General features: G+C 35.9%; 1 protein-coding gene across 1 annotated transcript in view; it reads right to left on the reverse strand.

Annotated features, from left to right (window-relative positions):
- Positions 1–1,601: 1,601 nt before the first annotated feature.
- The window catches only part of PI4K2B (phosphatidylinositol 4-kinase type 2 beta), a 28,382-nt gene continuing 4,780 nt past the window's right edge, over positions 1,602–25,203 (reverse strand). Inside the window, exons 2-11 of the mRNA XM_081083134.1 lie at positions 22,459–22,613; positions 20,646–20,846; positions 19,940–20,071; positions 18,004–18,157; positions 16,573–16,634; positions 12,477–12,576; positions 8,668–8,801; positions 8,476–8,505; positions 7,883–7,942; positions 1,602–3,720 (exon numbers count right to left, since the gene is read on the reverse strand). Coding sequence (XP_080939260.1) covers positions 3,547–3,720; positions 7,883–7,942; positions 8,476–8,505; positions 8,668–8,801; positions 12,477–12,576; positions 16,573–16,634; positions 18,004–18,157; positions 19,940–20,071; positions 20,646–20,846; positions 22,459–22,613 — 1,202 coding nt within the window. The 3' untranslated portion in view covers positions 1,602–3,546. The remainder of the gene's footprint in view (positions 3,721–7,882; positions 7,943–8,475; positions 8,506–8,667; positions 8,802–12,476; positions 12,577–16,572; positions 16,635–18,003; positions 18,158–19,939; positions 20,072–20,645; positions 20,847–22,458; positions 22,614–25,203) is intronic.

Raw genomic sequence — 25,203 nt, forward strand, 5'->3', positions numbered from 1 at the left:
AGTCATGTTTAAGTGACATGGTTTTATCTATATTTTTCAAAGATTCCTGTGTAGGAGGTAAGGTGAGCCAGGCATTTCCGTTCTGTGGTTCTAGGGTTCTCTCTCCTGTAAGTCACTAAACAGTATTATATAATACGGTTTTCTGTGTTCTCTTTGGTATTTTCTGACTTGTTTTATTTGGTCCTGTTCTATTCAGTGTCTGAACCTTCTCACCTTTACCCCCAGCGTCCTTCCCTTGTCAATGTGTATTCTATAGCCAATAGTTTCCCCTGGTGCAGGCCTATGTGCACTCACAGCGCTACTTCCTGAGAGCCCTGAAGACCCAGGTTGCCCTAGCACCCTCACACCTTTCTGCAGCTCCTTTTACTAGGATATAGTAATTTATTGCTGGACAGCCTTTCCCAATTGTGATTGTGATTTTTGGACCTACAGGCTGAGCTTGCCACCACTACTGTGGATTCCTCCTTTGGGGCTGAGCACATGTTGCCAAATTCTGGGTTCTTTGGCTCTTACAAACATCACAAGTTCTCCCTTACTTTTTCTCTGTGTGCTCCTCAAAGCTCTTGTTCCCACATGATCCTGTTGCTATTGAAGGTTTTAGTCAGGTTCTAGGACTCACAGGGACAGTCCAGCACCTAATTTTAGTGAAGATGGGGCCACTGAGTTGTTTTTTCTTTTGCTATAGATAGCTCCATGGGGATTTGGGAGATTAAAAGAAGACCCACTGCTGCTGTCATCATGCCTCCTATAATTGATTTTTTATTTTTAAATGATTTATATTTTTCTATTTACATTATAAAGGACAGGACAGGACACTTATGCTTTAGTAATGACTAAATTCAAGTTTTGTGACTAAATAATACATTTATTTCTTGTTCATGTCAGTCCAATGAAGTCAGCAGGCTCTCCTCTCTAAGCAGTGCCTCATGAGGTCCCCGCTGTTTCCATTTTGCAAACTGTGTGTTTACAGCCAAGCAGGAAGCTGGGAGACTGTTCAGTCATGACCACTGATTGATGGCAGTGAGTTTTACTGCCGCATCTAAAGTCACACATCACTTGTCCCCAGAGCTCTGTGACTGGTCCGAACGCAGTCACATGGCCCCAAAACAGAGGACACTGAGAGTCTTCGCCACCACTCTGCACAGGCGCCCCAGCACCTCTGGGAGAGAAGGTAGACTGTAAAACAAGATGCTGCCTGCACCTTCACATATCGTAAAGGACTTGCAACGTAATCTGATCAAGTAGCATGTCACCAGCATTTTAAAATAAAGTTTTAATTCCGCTAGTATAGTTTTTTAAATGTTTAAAAATAAATTGTGAATCAAATTGTTTTCAAGTCTGTAAAACACCATGTTTCCACAGTCTTCAGTTGCTGACAAATTTGGGGGAGAATAAGGCAGCATATAATTAAATAAAAATTAAAATGTCTCCAATTATAAAGGTTCCAGTTAAATATACCTTTTAGAATTACAAAGAATTAACTATACCACTATGATCTAAAGCAAGAAAATGGTGGTTTGCCATCATTTACAAACATAAATGTGTTCACAAACTTTCTAAATATTCAATATATACACCCAGAGAAATCTCGCCTTAAGACAATGATGGTTTTTATTCCCTTTAGTCTACCATTTGACACTATAACATACTCACTGAAAAAATTAACACAACATTTAAATAACAATTAAGTTCATGAAAATTTACAAAATATAACCAATGTACTCTGACTTATAATCACATCTTAAATATTTCAACTTAACTTTTCTGGCCTGATCAGACCTTTAAAAAATATTTACACACTGTTTTAATTTTAGGATATAAAACTGTAGCAATTTACTAAAGTTTTCATTATAAAAATTAATATAGCAATTCTCAAAATACTGAAAACAACCATGTTATGAAAGCAGTACCTACATCATAACAACTTAGTTCTTTTAGAACACATCTTCAAAGGCACATTTCAATTAGTAGTATTTATCTAAAGATAGTAGCTTGGGCTTTAAGCTTCCAGTTTTCCATCACCTCAACCTTTCGATGATGAAGGGTGGGTGGAGGTAGGAGAACATTTCTACTTGGACAGCAGTACTCTCAACTCATCATGGCCACGACCACAAACCACCCAGTTTAGTCCAAGAGGTGGTGTTATTTGTTTGGAGCCTGAAGAAGAGAATGAAACTTCTGCTTCTTTGGAACTACATCTTCACATTGGGTTCATCTTAATTTAAATCACTTGGTGAGTTATAAGTGCTACAAATTCCCATGATGTCAGACATATTGATATGTAAAATCAAATATAAATGATTTTGTGATTACCTCTGTTATGGTTCACAGTAATTAGGGCTGATATTCTAAATTTGACTGTAATTATGACATTGAGATTGTCAAGTCCCTTAAAACACTACTGTTATTTTAAAATATATATTTTTTATTGATTTCAGAGAGGCAGGGAGAGGAAGAAAAAGATAGAAACATCAATGGTGAAAGAGAATCACTGATCGGCTGCCTCCTGCATGCTGCCCACTGGGGATCGAGACTGTAATCCGGGGCATGTGCCCTGACAGGGAATCGAACCTTGTCCGCCTGGTTCATAGGTCAATGTTCAATTACTAAGCCACACACACTGGGCACACTACTATTATTTTTTAATAGTTTATGTCCTAGGTCCCTAAAATACAATCTGACATGCAATTTGCGGTATGGTTTAATTTTCAGTGAAGTTTAATACTAACCAAAGTACTAAATTAAACGAGACTAGTATTTTGGGGTAGTACTAATTTATTATGTAATTGAGCTGATGCAAAGAACAAAAACGAATTTTTAATGCTACTTTGGAATTTCAAAAACATTATGAATCTACTATAATTTTATATAACTTCCCTCAAGTCTCAGTTGAGTGTTTCCATTTTTTAAAGGTGATATCTTTAGATCTTTTTCTCACTATAGTTATATAATTGAGCAAAAATATTCTTAAGTACAAAAAAGAAAATGGTCATCTATTACTTAACCAAGATATACTTTTCTGGTCCCTCACATTGGTCACTTTAGGGCACTTATTCAAATTCTAAAATAGCAGCTTTTTAATTAAGGCAGCATTGCTTTATTCTTACCTGTTTTTCTATTAACGAATCGATTAGAGTTCAGAAGACCAGTTTTACACTCAGAAGGCCTTTATAATGTAAGAAGAGTTAACACGAACATTCTTCTCCATGTTTAAAAAGTATATAAAAAGTTATTTTATTCAAAGTCAACAAGTACCTTATTTTTCTATTTGGAATTCTAAAGTAATTAGTCATTTCAGAATGTGTAAACCATGAAATTACCTTTTAAACTAACATCAACAACAAAGTACAAGTTTTCCTACAAAAATACTACATAGAAGATATGGCACTTTTTCCCTGAAATAAGAATTTAATATTTGGACAAAAAACTGTAAACTTTTGATTACATTCAAAACATAACCTTTTAAAGACTTGTATTACTTGAGGCTTTGGCAATTGAAGCATTTTAACAACACAATGATGCCAACAGTTTGTTCTCTTATATGTGCTACCAGGAGGTAAAAAAAGGCTTCCTGCAGTGGAAGCTCTGGGTGAAGGAACTGTTGAGCTGGGAAACCCGACCCTTCGTTCTCCCTGGACTGTGTTCCACAAGCACACAAGGCATCTGTACCAGCTGGACAGGACTCTTCCCTTCCCTCAAAGCCTGGGCCAGGTTTAAGATCTGTGAAAAGGAGACATTTTCACCAGTTCAAAAAAGATAAAAACCCTTCAGTTCACTGACATTAGTTTAACCATTTATTCATAATTATAATTTTTATTTCATCTGTTTACGCTCAATAGATTATGATGAGGATAACTGCCTTAAATATATATTGTATGGACGTATATACATACACACATATATAAATATACACAAGTGCACAAATTTAAAATTAAATAACTTTTGCCAACTGGTACCTTTAAAATATTCTAGAATGTCCAAGAAAAATGAAATCAGAGACTGAATAAACATATTCTTGGCATAGAACCTAAACAAATGCTGGTCTAAATAGTCTGGTTTTAAAACTAAATACTTGCCTTATCCATTCATTCAACAAATACATTTACTGCAAGCAAACTACATGGTAGACTCTGTTCTAGTGTTGGGATACAACACTAAAAAAGCAAACCAAATCCCTGCCTTCATGGAGCTCCATTTTAGCAGGAGAAGGAATCGATAAACATTATTAATAAGTAAATTACACCATGTACTAGAAGACAAAAGCACCATGAAAAAGCAAGATGCATGGCCAGTGGGCAAGTGGGTTACAGAATTGGAGAAGGCAGCCATTTAAAATAAAGATTTAAGAGCTAACTCTTAAGTAGGAAACATAAACTAGGAAAAAGAAGAAGTTTATACATGTTTTCAAGCAAAAATAGAAGCATGGAAAAAGGAGCACTTTTTTATTTTTAATTGTTTTTTTCGTTAATCCTCACCCAAGGATATTCTTCCATTGATTTTTAGGGAGAGTGGAAGTGAGAGGGAAAAGTAGAGAGATAGAGACCAGGGCCCAGGCCAGGGAGGAGCCTGAAACCAAGGTATGTACCCTTGACTAGAATCGAACTCTGGACCCTTTGGTCCACAGGCCAACGCTCTATCCACTGAGCCAAACCGGCTAGGGCAAGGGCTTTCTCTTGGAAAGCTCACGTTTTATGGAAAGTACACTAGTACTGGAAGTAGGGTTGAAATAAATAAATAACTTTTCAAGTTAGTGATTGACGAGAGAAACATTATTTTGTTGTTCTACTTTTTTTTTCTCTTATATTTTCTGAGGTCTAGTGTTCCATATTGGCACAGGGAAAAAATAAACATTTTGCCCTACTGCTATTTGATGTAAAATTCAAAACACAGTTTATCTTTAACTTTCCTAAACATTACTAGCCCAGATTTTAAAAGAAATTTCTTCATTCTAGTTTTGAGTTCCATTCCACATCTTTTTTTAAAAAAATATATTTTATTGATTTTTTAGAGAGAGGAAGGGAGAGGGATAGAGAGTTAGAAACATCGATGAGAGAGAAACATTGATCAGCTGCCTCCTGCACACCCCCTACTGGGGATGTGCCTGCAACCAAGGTACATGCCCTTGGCTGGAGTTGAACCTGGGACCCTTCAGTCCGCAGGCCGACGCTCTATCCACTGAGCCATACCGGTCAGGGCCCATTCCACATCTTTATGTGAAGAATTAGAGCATGTCACTGATTATGTGTATAAAACTAAAGAGTTAGTATAAACGAGGGCAAAAGACTTGGTTGTACAAAGCACAAATCATAAAGTTAATTGGCAAAACTGAAAAGAGGGATTTAAGGGATAATTACAAGTGATAGAAATAACACAAGTAATTTGACTCAATTAAGGAAATAGCTAAATGATGATTCTGTTGTTTGGAACATAGGTTAGTGTTATTTGTTTTTGTTTGTTAAGTCTCTGTTTCATTAAGCACTGACTTACTTTAGAATATAAAAATACTACCTGATTTTTCACACCAGATTTAAAAAAATACAGTTAAAACTAGAGAGCTACATAATGATGTACACGGTCAGGTGCCCTGCTCTTTCTGGTTTCAAATAAGTCAAAATCAAATAAAAAAAATTAAATTAAATTAAAACATATAAAGGCATTATTTTATTTTTTATTTCCCCATATCTCTTTTTTTAATATATATATATATTTTATTTCAGAGAGGAAGGGAAAGGGAGAGATAGAAACACCAATGATGAGAGAGAATCATTGATCAGCTGCCTCCTGCACGCTCCCCACTGGGGAATCAAGCCCACAACCCAGCATGTTGCCCTGGCCGGGAATTAAACCTTGACCTCTTGGTTCATAGGTCAACTGAAGCTCAATCACTGAACCACACCAGCCAGACTCTTGCCCCCTATCTTGATCCTGTGATTTTTCTATTTTATTATACACATCTGTATAATACTAGAACTCCTTTGTGAATGAGATAGGATATTAATAAATAAAAATCAGATAGAGACTGGTATATCTTTTAATAGACCACATTCAGTAATGGAATATCTCTATATCTTTTCAGATAAGTATTTTAAAATTTAAATTCCTCATGTACCAACTTTAATCAATACTTAAAAAGCTTACAAAATTAATTACAGCTTTTATTTTTTAAAATTATTCCTACGATAAAGATATATATATTTAAGGATATGACAATGCCAGAAGATGGAGCATACCAATAAATTAATTTGTTTCCAGCAAAAAAGGTCAAATTCAGGCATAATTATTAATGCTTGAAAATTTAGCTCAAAAATAGTTGGGATGGTAACACTGCAATATAATTACAGCCACTGATCATCTAAGCCCTTCATTCATGCCTGAATTATGGGAAACATCCCTGTGAGGCTCCAGACCAGGGGTGGGCAAACTTTTTGACTTGAGGGCCACAATGGGTTCTTAAACTGGACCGGAGGGCCGGAACAAAAGCATGGATGGAGTATTTGTGTGAACTAATATAAATTCAAAGTAAACATCATTACCTAAAAGGGTACGGTCTTTTTTTTTTTTTTAGTTTTACTCATTTCAAATGGGCCGGATCCGGCCCGCGGGCCGTAGTTTGTCCTCGGCTGCTCCAGACTCTTCATCCACTGAGTAAACCGCACCCCACTGTCCAGCCTAACTTACAGCAGTTCTTTCTTTTAAATGTTATTACTGATTTTACAGAGAGGGAGAGGGAGAGGGAGGAAGAGGGGGAGGGAGGAGGAGAGGGAGACATCGATGTGAGAGTGATACATAAATCAGTTGCCTCTGGTAAGCATGCTGCCTTGGGCCCGAAACCTGACCAGGAATCAAACCAGCCCAACCAACTGGTGAGTAAAAGATTATCTAATTTAATTATATTTATTCCTTTAATTTTACTTTTTAAAATATATTTGTATTGATTTCAGAGAGGAAGGGAGAGGGAGAGATAGAAACATTAATGATGAGAGAGACTCTTCATCAGCTGTCTCCTGCACGCCCGCTACTGGGGATTGAGCCTGGAACCTGGCATGTGCCCTTGACCCGAATCAAACATGGGACCCTTCAATACACGGGCCAATGCTCTAACCACTGGACAACCCAGCTAGGGCTAACTATATTTATTTGTTAAAGTTATATAACAGGCAGTGCAAAATCTAGACTCGTCTTTTTGCCCCAGGGATGCAGCAAACAGCCACCTTAAATGTATATTTTAGGAAGAAAAAGTTAATTTAACAAGTCACCAAAAGACTGTTTACAGTGTAATTTATTTTCATTTCAAGTCTTCCTTTTGGAATCTAAATACTACTAACAGAGTAGAAGACCCGTTGTAATCTGTCGGTCAGCCCAGCCTGCAGGTCCACAGCAGCCGACCTAATATCTTGTATTTCTTCTTAGAGGAGGTGAGGAGGGGTGAGAGGACTGAGTTACAATTAGTACTTTTATGCCCCTATCAGTGCTCAACCTTGGTGACATGGTTATTTACTGACTGCTCTTGCAAAGGCCAAACAGGTTCTACTATGAGACAAATAATCAAAAGGCACGAGTGCTCTAAGAAGGTGGAATTGGGAGGGAAAGATAACAATCAGAAAAAAAAAAGATAACAATCAGGAAAATACTGATAGTTACCAAAATAAAGACAAAGAATTCACAGTAGGGTTCTGGGTAACTAAACAAAATACAATAAAGTCAGTGATATCTAATTTACAAGACAATAGAGGAAAGATACTATTGAAATCAACTTCATTTCTAATCATCTGAGCTATTTTGGTTCAGCAAAAACAGTATCTGGGTCACAATGGAGAAAAAAGTTGATTAGTATTTCAAAGAGGAATTTTTTTCTTAGCAAGCGTGTGAAAAAGTGACCTACCTGGCCCCTCATCACAGACATCTGACTTTCAAAAGTGGCTTTGTTAAATCTTTTGTCAGTCTATCACAGAAAAGAAAAAAAAATCATAATTACAAAATTCAAGATCTTTGAATCAAATAGTTGAAAACAAATGAACTCTTTCAACTTGGCCCCTAAGGTCATTAGAAAGTTTTTACCTGAGGTATTTTTGTATACCCCTAGAATGATAAGAATAGTTTATTTATACTCTAACTTGTTCCAGGAAGGATTTAAAATGACACGCTAGCCCAGCAGTTCTCAACCTGTGGGTCGTGACCCCTTTGGAACACACATATATAATTACATATTGTTTTTGTGATTAATCACTATGCTTTAATTATGTTCAATTTGTAACAATGAAATTGGGGGACACCACAACATGAGGAACTATATTAAAGGGTCGCGGCATCAGGAAGGTTGAGAACCACTGCCAATGAGTTTAGGTTTTTTTGAAAGAAGTAGATTATTACAGGTCACCAAACATTTGTTATAATTTTTAGAGTCATTACTTAAATATTCAACTTTTGAAGAAAATAACTTCTCAAGTTTTAAGTTTCACTTCAAAGAATACTCACAGTTAAGTGTAACTTCACAAATTTATGCTCCTGTAGAGTAAGAGTAAAACTGCTAATTTCTTTCTGTTATGTCAAGTTCTACTGCAAGAAGTGATACCAAAAACAGTAAACTGCAAATTAACTCTATCGAGAAAACCTCTTCTATTTTAAGATTTCATTTTCTGTAATAATTAAAACTAAAAATTTATTTACCTTAAAAAGCTCATAGAGATCTTCACATAAATCTTGCACAAAATTCATGTCAGAAATATTTGGTAGAATCAAGTTTCTTGTTTCTTCAGAAAAAGGAACTTTTGCTTGAGGAAGCCAAGCCCAGTGAAATGGATCTAACAGAAAAAAAGGTTTCTAATCAGAGGGGGAAAGGGTGTATTTTGACCCACATTTATCCTAGTTCTTTTGTTTTGTTTTTTTATTTTGTATATCCTGGTTCTTTTCCTACAGTTCCCAGGTTCTCAAAAAACAAACAAACAAAAAACAGACAGGAGAGAGAAGTTGTCAGAGAACAATTATCCTTTGCTATCTGGATTACTCAGATTCCAAGTTTGGATTTTCAATTCAGACAACAAAACACAAGGTTTTACCTGAAGTAGTTAGGTTTCTGGGTTTTAAAGAGTAAGGGTTTTGATATGAGTCTATTTCAAACAGCCCTATTTAAATACATATATTTGAATCTCTGGTTCCTAAGTTTGGAAATTAAGAGATAGCTATAATCTGTTTAGAGCTCTAGATCAAAAACTTGCTGGCTGAGGTCTCCCTGCCCTTCCAGCCACAAATCATCAGGAATTGGCCACACACACACACACACCCACCACCACCACAACACACGATCTTCTAAAATTCTAAATCATCAGTAGGTAAATAGGTGAGTAGCTTTAAGGGATAAAAGACCCACCATTCCCAACTAACTGTAGTTCTCTTCCAAGAGGACCATTATCTCCACAGCCAGGACTAAAAGATTTGTAAAGCAGTAAGAGTGCATATTCAGTTTCCTGCGTATCTCCCTGAAGTTATATCCAATTTCCTTTTTATCGTTCCCTAATAAATTACATCAAAAGAAAACCCTTTATTCTAACTCCTGACTCTACTTCCAACCTCTACCCCACAATTTTACTATCACTCTCTCCCAGCAGTGATCACATGGGAGCCTCTCCAAAGGTCCATTTGCAGTCCTCATCTACTTAATGTCTCTATCACATAGCACTGTTTTCGATCATCTCCTGATCTCCTAATGTGCCTTTGGAGATACCACTCTCAAAGTTTACCTTCTGTCTTTTAAGTCACTTCTCTCCTAGGATGGCTTTTCTTCTTCAATGTCACCACTCCCTCAGATTCTATCCTTACTCCCTTTTTCTCGTTCATTTACAGAACATTCATGAAACACTGAGTACTTACGTACTTTGAATTATCCTAGTGATGGTTTGTTCACCATGATTTCCCTGGGTAATAGCAAACAACACCATGGCTCCCACTACCAAGGTGACAGTTTAAAAACTATATCCTCAATACTATTTCTTCTTTCAAGTTCAAAGCCCCTCAATCCCCAACTGTGTGTTTGATAAAATTTCCCACATGTATTGTAGGTAACTTTAACTTAACACTTTTAAAGTGCAATATGTATACAAATTCCAAATCATTAGAGAAAAATAAATGAAACGAAGACATATCAGGTCAGTTCAATAAAAATAGGAAAAAAAGAAATAATTGGAATTTAAGATAAAAAAATAAGATGGCAGTAAAAGTTCAAAGTATCAATAGTTTATTGAGATAAGCTACAGAATTAAGTGTACCTACTATAAGAATCTCACGCTAGGTTAAAAAATATCTGGCTAAGTGATGTTTATGAGTCATATACTTAAAACAAAATGATGAAAGTTAAAAATAGAAGTATAGAATAATACCAGGTAAATACTAATAAAAAGAAATAAAGTATACCAGTGTTACAACAGACAAAAAAGCCTTAAGAGGAATAAAGCAGGATATATTTCACACTGATAAAAGAACAAACCACAGGCAAAATAAAGTGCTGGGCCATTAGGAATGTGAAATACAAAGCAAAAACTGTATAGAAATGTAAGAAATTGACAAAATCACAATCACAATGAACTTTAACTTTCTCTCCAAAATTAACATATCAAATAGTAAAAAAATAAGCCAAGAATATGATTTGACTAACAACTAAAAAGCTTTAATTGTGCCCAAACACATTCTTTTCAAATACAGTCCTTCAAATTGGCCATATATTAGATTACATAGAAATTATTAACAAGTGTCAAAAAGTAGATTTCACACAGACACATTCACAGATCAAAAAGTAAGAAAACTTGAAAATAACAATGGACAGTTTTTTTTAAAAAAATCAACTGATCTAGAAAGTTTACAATCAAACAAAATACTTCTAAATTACTCCCGTCAAAAAGAAAATCTGGCCCTAGCCGGTTTAGCTCAGTGGATAAACCATCGGCCTGCGGAATGAAGGGTCCTGGGTTTGATTTCAGCCAAGGGCACATGCCTGGGTTGTGGGCTCAATCCCCAGTGGGGAGTGAAGAAGGCAGCCAATCAATGATTCTCTCTCATCATTGATGTTTCTATCTGTCTCTCTCTCTCCCCCTTCCTCTCTAAAAAAAAAAAAAAAAGTGTAAAAAAATTTAAAGAAAATCTGAAAGTATGAATCTATAAAGCAGAATAATAGAGCAGCATGCCCAATCTATGGCTTAGTGAAAATGATATGTAGAGAAAAACATATAGGAAAGCAATATAGGATAAATACAGAAGAAAATAATGATGGAAAACAAATTATCAACAAAAAAGCAAAAGCAAATAAACTGAAAATTTGATCAATATTTTATAATAGACAAATCTTTGGTAACTCTAATGAAGAAAAAAAGGCTACTAATGAACAGTAGAAATTTAAGAGAGGCATAGTCATAGATACAGAGATTACTTTTAAAATTTATTACACATATTTTAAACATATACAAAGATAGAAAAAAACTAGTATTATGAGCTCCCTCCCATATTCTGAATAACCTAATTCAATTATTCCCAAATTTTTATAAAATTGGTTTCATCTATCCTCAAATATTTTAAGGCAAATTCCAGACAACAATTCACCACTAAATACTTAGTAAAACAGAGAAATTTTCTTATTTATAAAAAAATTATATAAAAAACTTTATACCCATAAATCTCAACTCAAGATATGGACAATTTTAAGCAAAATAAAAATGTCTAAAACTGGCTTAAGAAGACACAGAAACCAGACTTTTGAGACATAGAAACCAAACCAGTAGAGACTGGTAAGACAGTTAAAGCACCAGTCACTAAAAAAAGGGGGAGGGAGCTAAGACTTAAATTGTTTTATCAGTGAATGCTCCCCAAAACATTAAAATAAAACTCTACCAAAGTATTAAACAGATAATTACCATGTTATTTATATACTAGAGGCCCGGTGCATGATTCGTGCACTGGTAGGGTCCCTCGGCTTGGCCTGCAGGGATCGGGCCGAAACCTGCTCTCCGACATCCCCCGAGGGGTCCTGGATTGCGAGAGGGCAGTTCTCTGGTGACGCACCCCAGAATCAGGCTCCCTCCTCTCTGGTTCTGAGTACATCACCCGAGAACCGCAGCTGCCAAGTCACCTGGTGGTCAGTGCGTGTCATAGCTACCGGTCGGATGGTCAGACAGTTGCTTAGGCTTTTATACATATAGATAATATATATATTTATCATATATATATTTAAATTTGGAAAGCTATCAAAGTTACTTTACAATGCTAACACAAGCCAAAAAATCAAAACCAGACACAGTTAACTAAAGATAAGCGAACATACATGGTAAGTCCCATGTAGCACACATCTCTGCATCTAGTGCCTAAAATTAAGTCCTAATGAATGATACGTCACCTGGTTTTTATTCTGCCAGTTTAATGATCATAAATTTTGTTCCCTTCCTTTTCTGGAAAAAGGGTAATTAGAGAACCTACAGAAGGTTCTAAATACTCACATGCTCTCCACTCATCAGGATGTTTAAAAGGAAATGCTAGACCATTATCAATTGCAGCTACTTTAATAAGAGATTCTTTCTCATCAACCCATTCTGCTTCCTAAAATGAAGAAAAATGGTCTGTTGATAAAATAATGTATATAAACATTTTCAACGGATAAAGTATTTATAGTAATTATTGAGGTTTAAATACACTTTATCTGAAGAGTCTATATAAAAAATAAGTCCCCAGAAAGTTCAAATTCACCATTAAAAGGCAGAGGCTGTCTTAAAAATCAGTAAGAATTTCAAATCACTAGTAAAAAAAAAAATTTTATATTACAAATTTAGGTATTAATGGTCTGTTCCCCCCCCACCCCCCCTCTTTTGGGAAGAGGGCTTGGAATTATTAAGACATAAAGTATTACTCTGGCCCTAGCTGGTTTGGCTCAGTGGATAGAGCATTGGCCTGTGAAATCAAAGGTCCCGGGTTTGATTTTGGTCAAGGGCACAAGCCCAGGTTGCAGGCCCCATCCCCAGTAGGGGGCGCGTGCAGGAGGCAGTTGATCAATGGTTCTCTCTCATCATTGCTGTTTCTATCTCTCGCTCCCTCTACCTTCCTCTCTGAAATCAATAAAAATATATTTTTTTAAAAAAGATGTACTTTTCTGTATAATTATTGCTCAATGCATTGCTTAAATGTATGAAAGTTACAAAATATGGACATTTTAAACAACTCAATAAGTTAACTTATTAAAATGTAGTCTTTTGTAGGGGCCCATAGAAATAATTCATTTAAAATACAAAACGTTTCTAAACGGAACTGCCCAAAGACTATAGCTAAGTATAATAAGGTCCAGTAGAAGGAACCTCAAGAAACTCTTGATTACAGAACCTAGGCCATTCCTAACTTCTATATTCCTCTATAGTAGAAACAAAGGCCTCAGGAGCAAGAAGGTTTATGTGTTAAAGAGTACTTCCTATCATTTAAAGATAGACAGTTGCCATTATCAAGTGGCCTAGGTAAAATAATAAAAGGTAAATTTGATAATTTTAAAATTAAAAGTAGATGAGTGAGAAAAATGCCGTGATACATTAACACAATGGAATACTACCTGGCTGTGAAAAGGACGGACATCTTACCTTTTGCAAGAGCAGGGATGGACCTGGAGACTATTATGCTAAGTGAAATACGTCAGTCATCATATGATTTTACTTATATGTAGAATATGAACAAAATAAACTAACAAACAAAAAGAAATGAACTTACTAGGAATATATCCCAAGAAAACAGAAACACCTATCAGAAAGGATATATGCACCCCTATGTTCATAGCAGCACAATTTACCATAGCTAAGATCTGGAAACAGCCTAAGTGCCCATCAGCAGATGAATGGATTAGAAAACTGTGGTACATCTACACAGTGGAATACTATGCTGCTGTAAAAAAGAAGGAACTCTTACCATTTGCAACGTCATGGATGGAACTGGAGAGCATTATGTGAAGTGAAATAAGCCAGTCAATGAAAGAAAAATACCACATGATCTCACTCATTTATGGATAATTAAGACCATTATAAACTGATGAACAAAAATAGATATAGAGGCAGAGCAACATCAAACAGACTGTCAAACTACAGCGGGAAGTCTGGGGAGGGCTGGCGGTGGCAGGGAAGGAGGGGGCGGTGTAACAGATCAACCGAAGGACTTGTATGCATGCATATAAGCATAACCAATGGACACAAGACACTGCGGAGTAGGGGAGGCCAGGGGAAGGTCAAGGGGAGAAAAAAAAAAGGAGACATATGTAATACTCTTTGTAATACTTTAAGCAATAAAAAAAATAAAAAAACCCGCGAACTTATAGCTAGAGGACAAACTGACAGCTATCAAGAGGGGGGAGGGGTTGGGAGGCTGGGTATAAAAGGTGAAGGGATTAAGCAAAAACAAAAACAAAAACAAAAAACCAACCAACCAACCAAACAAACAAAATAACCTCATAGACACAGACACCAGTATGATGATTACCAGAGGGAAAGGGAGTTAGCAGTAGGTGAAGAGGGTAAAGGGAGAATAAATGGTGATGAAGGATTCTTGAAGTGGGGTGTTAAACACACAATACAATATACAGATGATTTATTATAGAATTGCACACCTGAAACCTATATAATTATATTAAGCAATGTCACTCCAATAAATTAAATAAATATTTTTTTAAATTTAAAAGTATTAGAGTAAAGGTTTGTGTGATACATGTCAGGTTTATTTCCTTTAGTTTATATCAAATATCTCACTGAAAATGCACAAAATACTTAAAAGCAAAATAATGAAGTCTTCAGTAAAATCTAATTGCTCAAGATATACCAATATAAATATGTATATTTAAGTCTGTATTTTAAACCCATTTCTGCTATAACTGGCATTTATTTTTATTTCTATCATTTTTTCTGCTCACAACTCTACTGAAGTATAATTCACACAGAATATAAACTTCACACATTAAGTGTACAATTTGATAAGCACTGATAGATGTTACACCTTCACCCAAAAGTTCCTTGTGTCCCTTTGCAGTCCCTCCCTCCCTCTACCCACCCCCAGGCAATCACAGTCTGCTTTCTGCCATAGGAATTTAGTTTGCTCTCTTTGGAGTTTTATAAACTGGAATCAGACAGTATGTTCCCTTTGTGTGAAGCTTCTTTCTTTTTTTAAAATTTATTTTAAATTCTTCACTGTTTTTTATTTTTATTTTTGTTATTTTTATTGATTTCAGAGAGGAAGGAATGGAGAGGGAGAGAGAAATAGAAACAGAGAGAATCATTGATCGGCTGCCTCCTGCACGTCCCCTACTGGGGATCGAGCCCGCAACCCACGCATGTACCCTTGACCGGAGTCGAACCCGGGACCTTTCAGTCTGCAGGCTGACACTCTATCCACTGAACCAAACCGGCTAGGGCTGTGTGCAGCTTCTTTCACTGCTTTTTTCACTCAGCAGGATTTTGAGATTCATCCACATTACTGCCTATACTGAGTTTGTTCTTTTTATTGCTAAGTACTATGACTATGAAGTTTTAAATTTCTTTGATAAACACTAAAAAAAAATAGAAACTTTCTAGAGTGATGCCATGGCTTTAAGTGATGAGAACACAGATTATAAGTATTGGAGGAATTATTTTTTTAACTAGTTGGAACTTTCTCAAATGTATAGACTGCTTTAAACCAGTAAAACTATTCTGAAAATTTCTCTTATCCAAATATTTAAAATTATATAAATATTTAAAACTTTTGTCAAAGTCGACAAAAATTTATCTAAATTCTATTCTTCTGATGGTATTATGGATCTATGCAGTCCATTATGTGTACACTAAACCCAGACGCTTATATAAGTAGTATATTTTTTTAAGTTCAATGTATATGATGCACAGGTAAAGCACACACATTCCATAGTACTATATGTCCTAATACCGATTCATAAGACTCAGAGAAAGAAGTGAATTAGTAATATATAAACATGACCCAAAATACCAGAAGCCTTTATTACATAAAAGCAAAATAAAACTGGTCCTACAAAAAATTCTCAAGCTCTATAATAAGTATGGTACCAATCTGGTATCATTCTATTCTAATGCAGCATAAAAAAATAAAGTTGCATGGAGATATTTAAAAAGAATAGAATTTAAAAAATACTAGTGTAAACAAGGGAAAAAAAGAAAAAAGGCCCTAACCGGTTAGGCTCAGCGGATAGAGCGTTGGCCTACGGACTCAAGGGTCCTGGGTTCGATTCCAGTCAAGGGCATGTACCTTCGTTTCGGGCACATACCCAGTGGGGAGTGTGCAGGAGGCAGCTGATCGATGGTTTTCTTTCATTGATGTTTCTAACTCTCTATCCCTCTCCCTTCTTCTCTGTAAAAAATTAATAAAATATATTAAAAAATACATTTTTTAAAAAAAGAAAAAAGATGAAGAAAAATAAAACACAGAAAAATGAGATAAAAACCAAGGGTCTGAGTGAAGGAAATGAGAAAATTATGAAGAATAACTTCAAGGAATCTTTTACAGAAATTGATTGTGTGTATGTGTGTATACACATATGTATGTATTCTTTTTAAGTCTCCTTACCTTAATTTCCTTTCCATTTTTCTTCTTTTCATATTTGATTAACCAATTATCATTTCCCCTGTCTTTCAAAACAGCAAAAATAAAACAAAACAAAACAAATATCTGTTACTTTTTTTTTAATGGGTATCATAGCTTAACATCAAGGGGAAAAATATAGTCAGTCACTTCTTGATTTCAACTGTCATTAGTTATCTGTGACATATATTTATATATTAAAACTCTAATTTAACACAACAAAAATGTTACAAATTAAAAAATGTTAGCTAACATTTATGTGCATTTACTCTGTGCCAGATATTTTGCTAGTGCTTAACATGCATATATATTTTATCGACTTCAGAGAGGAAGGGAGCGGGAGAGAGAGATAGAAACATCAATGATGATAGAGAATCGACTGGCTGCCTCCTGCACACCCCCTACTGGGGAATAAGCCTGAAATGCAGGCATGTGCCCTGACAAGGAATTGAACTATGACCTCTTGGTTCATCCGCTCAACCACTGAGCCACACAGGTTGGGCAACATATATTAATTCATTTAATTCTCATAACGACTCTATGAGGTAGATACAATGATGGTCAAAGCTATTAAATCAAGGTTATTAAAATCAGGGATAATTTTTCTCTGCCTTAGAAAGAAAAAGCATCTAACCCCATTACCAGGAGTATGGTAATACTCTCACCTAATGTCTATACACGAGTATTCTAGACTCTACACTAATTTTAACTTTAACCTAAAACCATATTAATTAAGATTTTAAATCTAGAAAAGTACATATTATTTTTTGAGAAATCAATATAAATGAGTGACTATTTGAACCTGTGGTTCTCAAACTTCAGAGTGCAGCAGAATTACCTGGAGGACTTGTTAAAATACAAACTTCTGGCCCCGACATGCAGTTTCTGTGCCAGCAGGTCTGGGGTGGGCTACTAGAAGATGCACGTGTAACAAGTCCCCACATAACACTGACCTTGTAGGCCAAGGACCACATTTGGAAACCACTGTGTTACATTACCTACATCACTGCTCCCTTCCAGTGCATAAAAAATTAAGAGTTTAATGTATTTATAGGCTATACTAAGTTATCTACAGTCAAAATAAGCATCTAAAATAATTTATACAATCAAGTTTTAATTATTCATATTATGCAGACAGCATTTCTGATAACTGGCTTTGTCCAGCTGCCAAGAAACACCACACTATGGATAGAAACTGATCATGATCACCAGGACAGGAGCCTGCTTTGAATCAGGATCTCCAATTCTGCCAAACGGGTCAGGACCGACTGCATCTCTCTTTTCGAAGGCAGATAAAGAAAAAGTGGCCTCAAGACTTATGCATCAAAACCTTATGTCTTTGATTTGGATGACAGGAGTTGAATACAGTTGGAAAGCTAACAAGATTTGACTGAACAAACGAGAGAACTTTAATACCTGTATTTCTGATGATGTAATCCAAAATCACTAATCTTTCAAATTGCGACTGAAATTGTTTTCTAGTATTCTCAGGCAAAGGGTCAGCTTCAAATTTCCTAAGCCAAAATTCGGCCTCCTTGTAACCTTCAACAAATAACTGAAAGGAACCAATCTATAATTTTAAGAACTATAGTTAGAAAAGAAAGTACAAGAACGAAGGGATTATTTTTTAAATTTCTCAGCAGTATCATAAAATATATAAACACAACAAGAAAAATAGAAGAGTTAACACTAATTTAGATAAGCCATATTTATCAAGAATACTATTTTTACACACAAATGCTAAATAATCACATAAAGAATACATAGCACATAAAAAATGTTCAAGGAGCATAGCAGCTATTTTAGGATAAAAAGCATTTCTACCACTAAAATTATTGTTGTTAACATTAAAGGAAATACAAATTTAAATAGCACACAACAGCCCAGCCTGTGTGTGGCTTAGTGGTTGAGCATCGACCCATGCACCAGGAGGTCACTAGTTCAATCCCCTGTCAGGGCACATGTCCAGGTTGCAGGCTCGATCCCAGTGGGGGCATGAGGAAGGCAGCCAATTGATGTTTCTCTCACATTGGTGTTTCTATCTCTCTCTCTCCCTTTCCCTTCCTCTCTCAGAAATCAATAAAAACATATTTAATAAATAAATAAATAAACAGCACACAACACACAGATAAGGGGTGACCTAGTTGGCCTCATAAATACAAACAAATCACCACAAAGAAAATCTATTTTTTACCCTTTCTTAACAATTTATGGTCTTCTTGTTGGCATGAAATTTTAATGATTTCCTAAAGGTTTTCTCTAAAGCACTGGTAATTAAGTCCTAGTAGTCATAAATATGCAAATAATATTCTTTTTTAGTCACATTTATTTCAGCATATCCAAGGAGTAACAGGCTTTGTAAAAATTTTCCAACTCCTTGCTTACTTGGAGTACAATTTTAAAAATAAGTTAGACTGACCATGAATTTTTATTCGAATTCTTTTATCTAGATCAGCGGTTCTCAACCTGTGGGTCACGAACCCTTTGGGGGTTGAACGACCCTTTCACAGGGGTCACCTAAGACCATCGGAAAACACATATATAATTACATATTGTTTTTGTGATGAATCACTATGCTTTAATTATATTCAATCTGTAACAATGAAATTGGGGGTCACCACAACATGAAGAACTGTATTAAAGGGTCGCGGCATTAGGAAGGTTGAGAACCACTGATCTAGATAAATGCACAGCTGTAACAACAAAACTGCAGGTCAAACAAACAAAAAAAAACCCCCTAGATCTTTTTCTAATATACCTTTCTCATTAACCCTTCCCACCCTTGCTTAGCTAGCTGCTAATCATCCCTTAGTTTTATTTAAAAGTGGTAAGAAAAACCAAAAGCTAATATGTAGTGAGTAAACATAGTTACTACCATTTACTTTTGTATGTGCTAGGACTATACCAAGTACTTGACAGAAATCTCTTCATTTTATCCTCACAACCCTAAGAAGTAGGTTCTATCATTCCCCCATTTTATAGAAACTGGGGCTAGGAGAGTAAGGAACTAGCCTCAGGTCTCAGAGCTAACTGATAGAGAGGCTGGGAGTGAAATCTAAGTTTGACTCTGGATCTGTGCTGTAGCCATTATTTTATAAAGCTATAGATGCAACCTCCTCTTGCAAACATTCGCTAATCCTCCAAAATGGGTTACATATCCCTCCTCTATTCTGAGTTCCCGGCACTTACTATTTTGCATTGAGACTGCTTCTTTACTATAAAGCTCTTTGAAGATGAAAAAATTGTTTTCTTTACTATTCTATCCGCAGCCCACAGCACAATACCTAGCACATGGAGCTCAGGTAATAGGTGCTGAATTGGCCCCCAAATAAAGCTTATCACAGTAACTTACCTTAGGAGGGAGTCCTATTCGGTGAAATTTTCTACCTACTTTTGGCACTTTCTCTAAAGCATACTTTTTGCCTCTAGCTTTTGCACGGTCAATTGTACTGTAGTTAAAAGTCTCACTGCCAAGCCAAACCACCTAGAAACATATGGTTTAGAAAAATAGTTATTAGAATTTGCATAATAGTATTTATATTCATATACATTAAGAAACTCACTTGAATACTATAAATTAGCCAATTTTAATCCTATACGAAATGCCTCAGAGAATCTAAAATAGAAAGGCTAAGGGATTTTGCAGTCAATTAAATGGCACATCTTTCTCTCTGAGAGAAGCAGCCTAAAATTAGCCACTGGGAGAAAGAAGTAACAGTCTTGAAATGTACAATTAGGAATGAATATTTTGAGGAAGTTTCCAAGAAAAAAGTCTTTTGAGCACATTAGTTATCTTTACCTTTAACAGAATTTCTAGATCCCTGATCTTTACCTGCTTTTTAAAAACTAGTTCTTTTTCCTCTTTTGTTGGCATCACCTCAGCTCATGTGTGCAGGAGACATTCATTCCCTTGAGAACTTAGTGGCTCTATACTAGAATCGATTTATTAGTCCCTCATGACTCTGAATTACCAAAAAAGGGAGTTCAATTTTAGGCTCTGTCATTAGAAATATGTTCAGAGAACCAAAGTCCAGGCTTAAAAACAAATTCTCCTTTACCCTTGTTTTTGGTACAATGCCCAGATGAAGCTTTTCATCCACTAGGGAGGCAGCAACTTCAGAAAGGTATCCCTGGTTAGGAACCAAGCAGCCTCTGCCAAAGCAGCAAGGGCAGCAGACCTTATGAATATATTTGGTCCATTTTGGATTCAGTTGACTATAAGGCTCTTCCGATTTGGGTTTAAACACTCCAATAGTTTTCTATAGGGGAAAAAAGTAGAAAATTTTATTAGACTTCTAATTAGAGATAATAATCCATAAAGTTCATTCTGATAAATCTTCCCAACACAGACTTGGACATAAAACCCTTAGATATTAAGGGATTTAGTTCCAATCACATTTTTACATTCATTCTCATTCAACAGTCTAAAATCAATAATCCTTGAGGCTAGTGGTTTTCAAACTGTGCTCCTGAGAAACCCTGGGGAAGGTGAGAGGGGAGGGGAGGCCAGGGCTCCAAGACCTCATGACACTTAACCAGATAGACTTCCATGCCTCCTGTTTTATATTGCTGGCCTTCCAACTTATTAAAAGAGTCCACTGAATTTAAAATGTGTGGAAATTACTGATCTAGATCAAACAGTTATTATTCAATATCTGTTAAATATCCAAATTATGTTATTTTGTTTACTATCTACTTTTCCCACTTAATGTATATTCTAAAAGGGCAGGAACTGTCTTAGAACTGTATCCCAAGAACTCAGAACAGTACTTGACACACGGCAGGCATTCAATCATGTTAAATTAATAAATCTAATGACAAAATGTGTTCTCTACACAGGTGACAAAGATAAAATATGAAGGTAATGACAGGCTATAGTAAACATCTATATTGTCAGATACTCTGACCCTAATCTTTTTTCCAATTATTTTTTTATGAACCAATTTTAAGTAAATTTTCTCATTAAAAAAAAATTGCTCATGGATATCTAATAGTCTATCTTTACTACTGGTCTGATAAAATATATTCATATTAAATTTAGGGGCTGAATTATCCTTAGATAAGAAGTAAAAATCTTACTATAATTTTAAGTATGTAATTGCTTTATAATGCAAAAAGTCTAAACCACTAGTAAGAAAGTCAACAAGAACAAATTGAGGAATCAAACTTGGAATAAAGATTGAGATTGACATTACCTATATACTTAAAGCTCAAAAAAGACTTTATTTTAAATATAATTTCGATCTTTGCAAAAAAACATCTGGATGAAATTATAATCTCTATTCCTTCTAAAAAAAGGAACTGCTGGCTATGCATCATTCAGAAAGTTTTTATAAATGATAACATCGGTACTGGAAAAATTCTAGACTAAGTGGAACAAAGTCCCATATCAGCTTCTCTTTTCTGCCCTAGAATTATACTTTGATTCATTTCACTTTCTAATGCCTTCAAACTTCAAACTTCCCAGGCTTCTTCTCTGGTTGTAATGTGAGGAAAAAATATTCCTAGCATAAAATAAATCTTTGAAAAAAATCAAGCAACTTGGAAATGCCATTAAACAGATTTTGAAAGTTTAAACTTCTACTTTGCTTGGCTATTAGGGTTATAGACTACTGTAAGGTAAGGACTTATGATACTCAATAAATCTACAGCTAAAAGTGAGTAGATTTCAATCATTTCAATAAATGATTGAAACCAAATGTTAAAATAGAGAGAAAAAAATCACACACCCAAAACCTGATCTTTACTTCTAAAAAGAAGGTGCAATCAGATTTATCAAGAAAATATCTTCAGAAACTCACAATCACTTCACATTTAAATTAGTGTTTTCCAAAATTTATGTTATATGTAGTAAGTTTGTGAAATTCTCACCCTCTTAGGATCCTTCACAAAGTAACTTCCACTTGAACCTTGAGAGATTCTTTCTGGAAGAACTCCAAATTCTATTGCTTGCTCTGCTTTCCATACAGTATCAGCAAACCCTGGATCATCCAAGAATGAATTCAACTCTGAAGAACCAACATTTACTGCATTGAGAAAAATCAGTGTTAATATAGCACATGAAGAAGAAGAAAGAGCAGCTAAGAAAATGCTCATGATATGAACCTGTAATATTGGATCAGGCTAATAGCATCAGGACATGAAAGTATAAAAATATAATGATTATATAGGCTGCTTTGATCATCCCTTTTCCCCTCTCTACCCCCACTTCTCTTTAAGCTTCAGGTAATGACACATGGAACACAAGATCCCTATTGGATTAATCACAGTACTATGCACAATCCTCTGAACTCCTCTCTTCAGTGATTTTGTTTTCCATTCTACCTAAGTCTCCAACTGCAAGGTCACACCTTAGATTTGTTATTACCTACAATCTCTCCATACTTAAAATTTCAAGCACCTTATATCTTCCTAATTCACTCTCTCTGGTACCCTGAGCCCCCAAATTCGTCCACCCCACTGAGACCTACAAAGCAGTGATCTAGCATGTTGCCACTGATTTTCACCTCCTTTATGCCCTTATTTCCCTCCTTGGTCAGCTTAAATTAGGGTCAATCATCATATAATCACTCTCTTTCTCTTTGCTCTCATCAGGTCACGTGGAAAACTCCCAATCTGGTTAAACCCAACTGTCAGCTCACCAAGCCTAGGTTCAGACAGCTGAACTTGACAAGAGAAACACACAAACACAATGCCTGGTCTCACTTGAAATCCATCACCACAAACTTCAGGTGGGTATCATGCTGCTTAGGAAACCCTAATTCCCAAAGTTACTACATCAGAAGATTGGCCTTTCAGAGGTAATTTGGTTTAGATTAGGTCATGAGGATAGGGCCTCCATAAAGAGATTAGTGCACAGAGCTCTCTCTCTTCCTTTCCCTCTGCCATGTGAGGATACAATGAGAAGGTGACTATCTGCAAGTGAGGGAGAGAGCCCTCACCAGAATATGACTCTGCTGGCTCCCTTATCTTGGACTTCCCAGACTCCAGAACTGAGAGGAGTAAATGTCTGTTGGTTAAGCCACCCAGTTTATGCTATTTTGTTATAGCAGCCTGAACTAAGGCAACTCCCCTGGTCCATAGACTCTCCCACTGTTCTGAACATACTCTCTCCTCTCCTCAAATTCCCAACACCTCCTCTCTCAGCAGTTGACCTAGCTTCCCATTTCACTAAGAGAAGCAATCAGAAAAATTATCATTAGCCCTCAGCACCACGTATACCCAACCACGTCCTATCCATTCATCTACCACTACAGTGAACTGTCCAAGCTCTAAGATCAACTCTTCCACTTTGTGTACTAGACCCTACCTTAGGGACTACTCCAGAACATTTCTTCAGTAATTCATCCCTGCATCAAAATTTCCCTCTCTACTGGATCATTTCTCTCACCCCCCACATCCAATCCATCAGCAAGTTGCATGGCTCTGCCTTAAATAAATATCCAGAATCCAACCACCTCTCACCATTTCCATTTCCACCACGTGAATCAAGTCATTATCAACTCTCACCTATGTTATTACAAGTCTCCTAACTGGTCTTCCTTTCATCCATGCCCTTTCCATATTCAACAGAGAAGCTATAGCAATCCTTTTAAAATAAATCAGATCATATCACTCCTTTGTACAAAACAGCACAACCTTTTCTTGTCTCACTTGAAGAAAAAGTACGAGTCCTTATAATGGTCCCCAAGATGCTACCCAATCTCCCTTAACCTCCACTTTAATTTCTTATCACTTAATGTATAATTTGCTTATTTGTGAGCTCCAAGAAGACAAGAATTTTTCACCGCCAATGTCCAGCACTTTTAAAGTTCCTAGAACATAACAGCCACTACATAAACACTTACAGAACGAATTTATTGCTATTATATGCATCCAAGATGATAAAAATTCAAAACAAACTTTTCTTAATTTAAAATTTGCCTTAATTCAGACAGAAATAATACTGTTATTTACTGATTTTTAAATGTTTGTGCTAAGAAAAATACTACAAAAAGGTCTACTCTAAGGGGTATATTTATCTTACTTAAAAGAATAAGTCGTCTGTGCTCGCTTCGGCGGCACATACACTAACATTGGAACAATGCAGATTAGCATGGCCCCTGCGCAAGGATGACTCAAAAATTCGTGAAGCGTTCCATATTTTAAAAAAGTCATTTAAGTATTTTAGTCATGGCTATACAATTGATATGCTAATTCCAAATAATTCTTATCTACCCCATGAAAATCCCTAAGAAGGAAGGAACTTTGTCTTTATTGTTCACTATGTATCCCTGAAGAGATGATACTTAATACTGAATGGAATAAATGTATTATTTAGGTGCCAGAGTAATCACTACTAGGCTCACAAGTTTGGTGACCTGAACCCTGCCTCAGTGCTATTCATCCTTTAGTTCTCATATGAGGTGCAACTTCCTCAGCTAAGTCTTCCCACGACCCTAAAATCTAGGGCACAGCTTAATGGAACCCTCAGCTTGCCCCATCCAAGCACTTCCTTCATCTATTACAACTATTTGTTTTAATTGACCAATTCCTCCATTAGGCTACAAAGCTACAGGGGACAAGGCTGATGACCAGACATCCATTTGATTTCCCAAGGCCTCCATTTCTACCAGT

Source organism: Myotis nattereri (assembly GCF_964212035.1).
Source record: "Myotis nattereri genome assembly, chromosome: 1".
NCBI classification, from domain to species: Eukaryota; Metazoa; Chordata; class Mammalia; order Chiroptera; family Vespertilionidae; genus Myotis; species Myotis nattereri.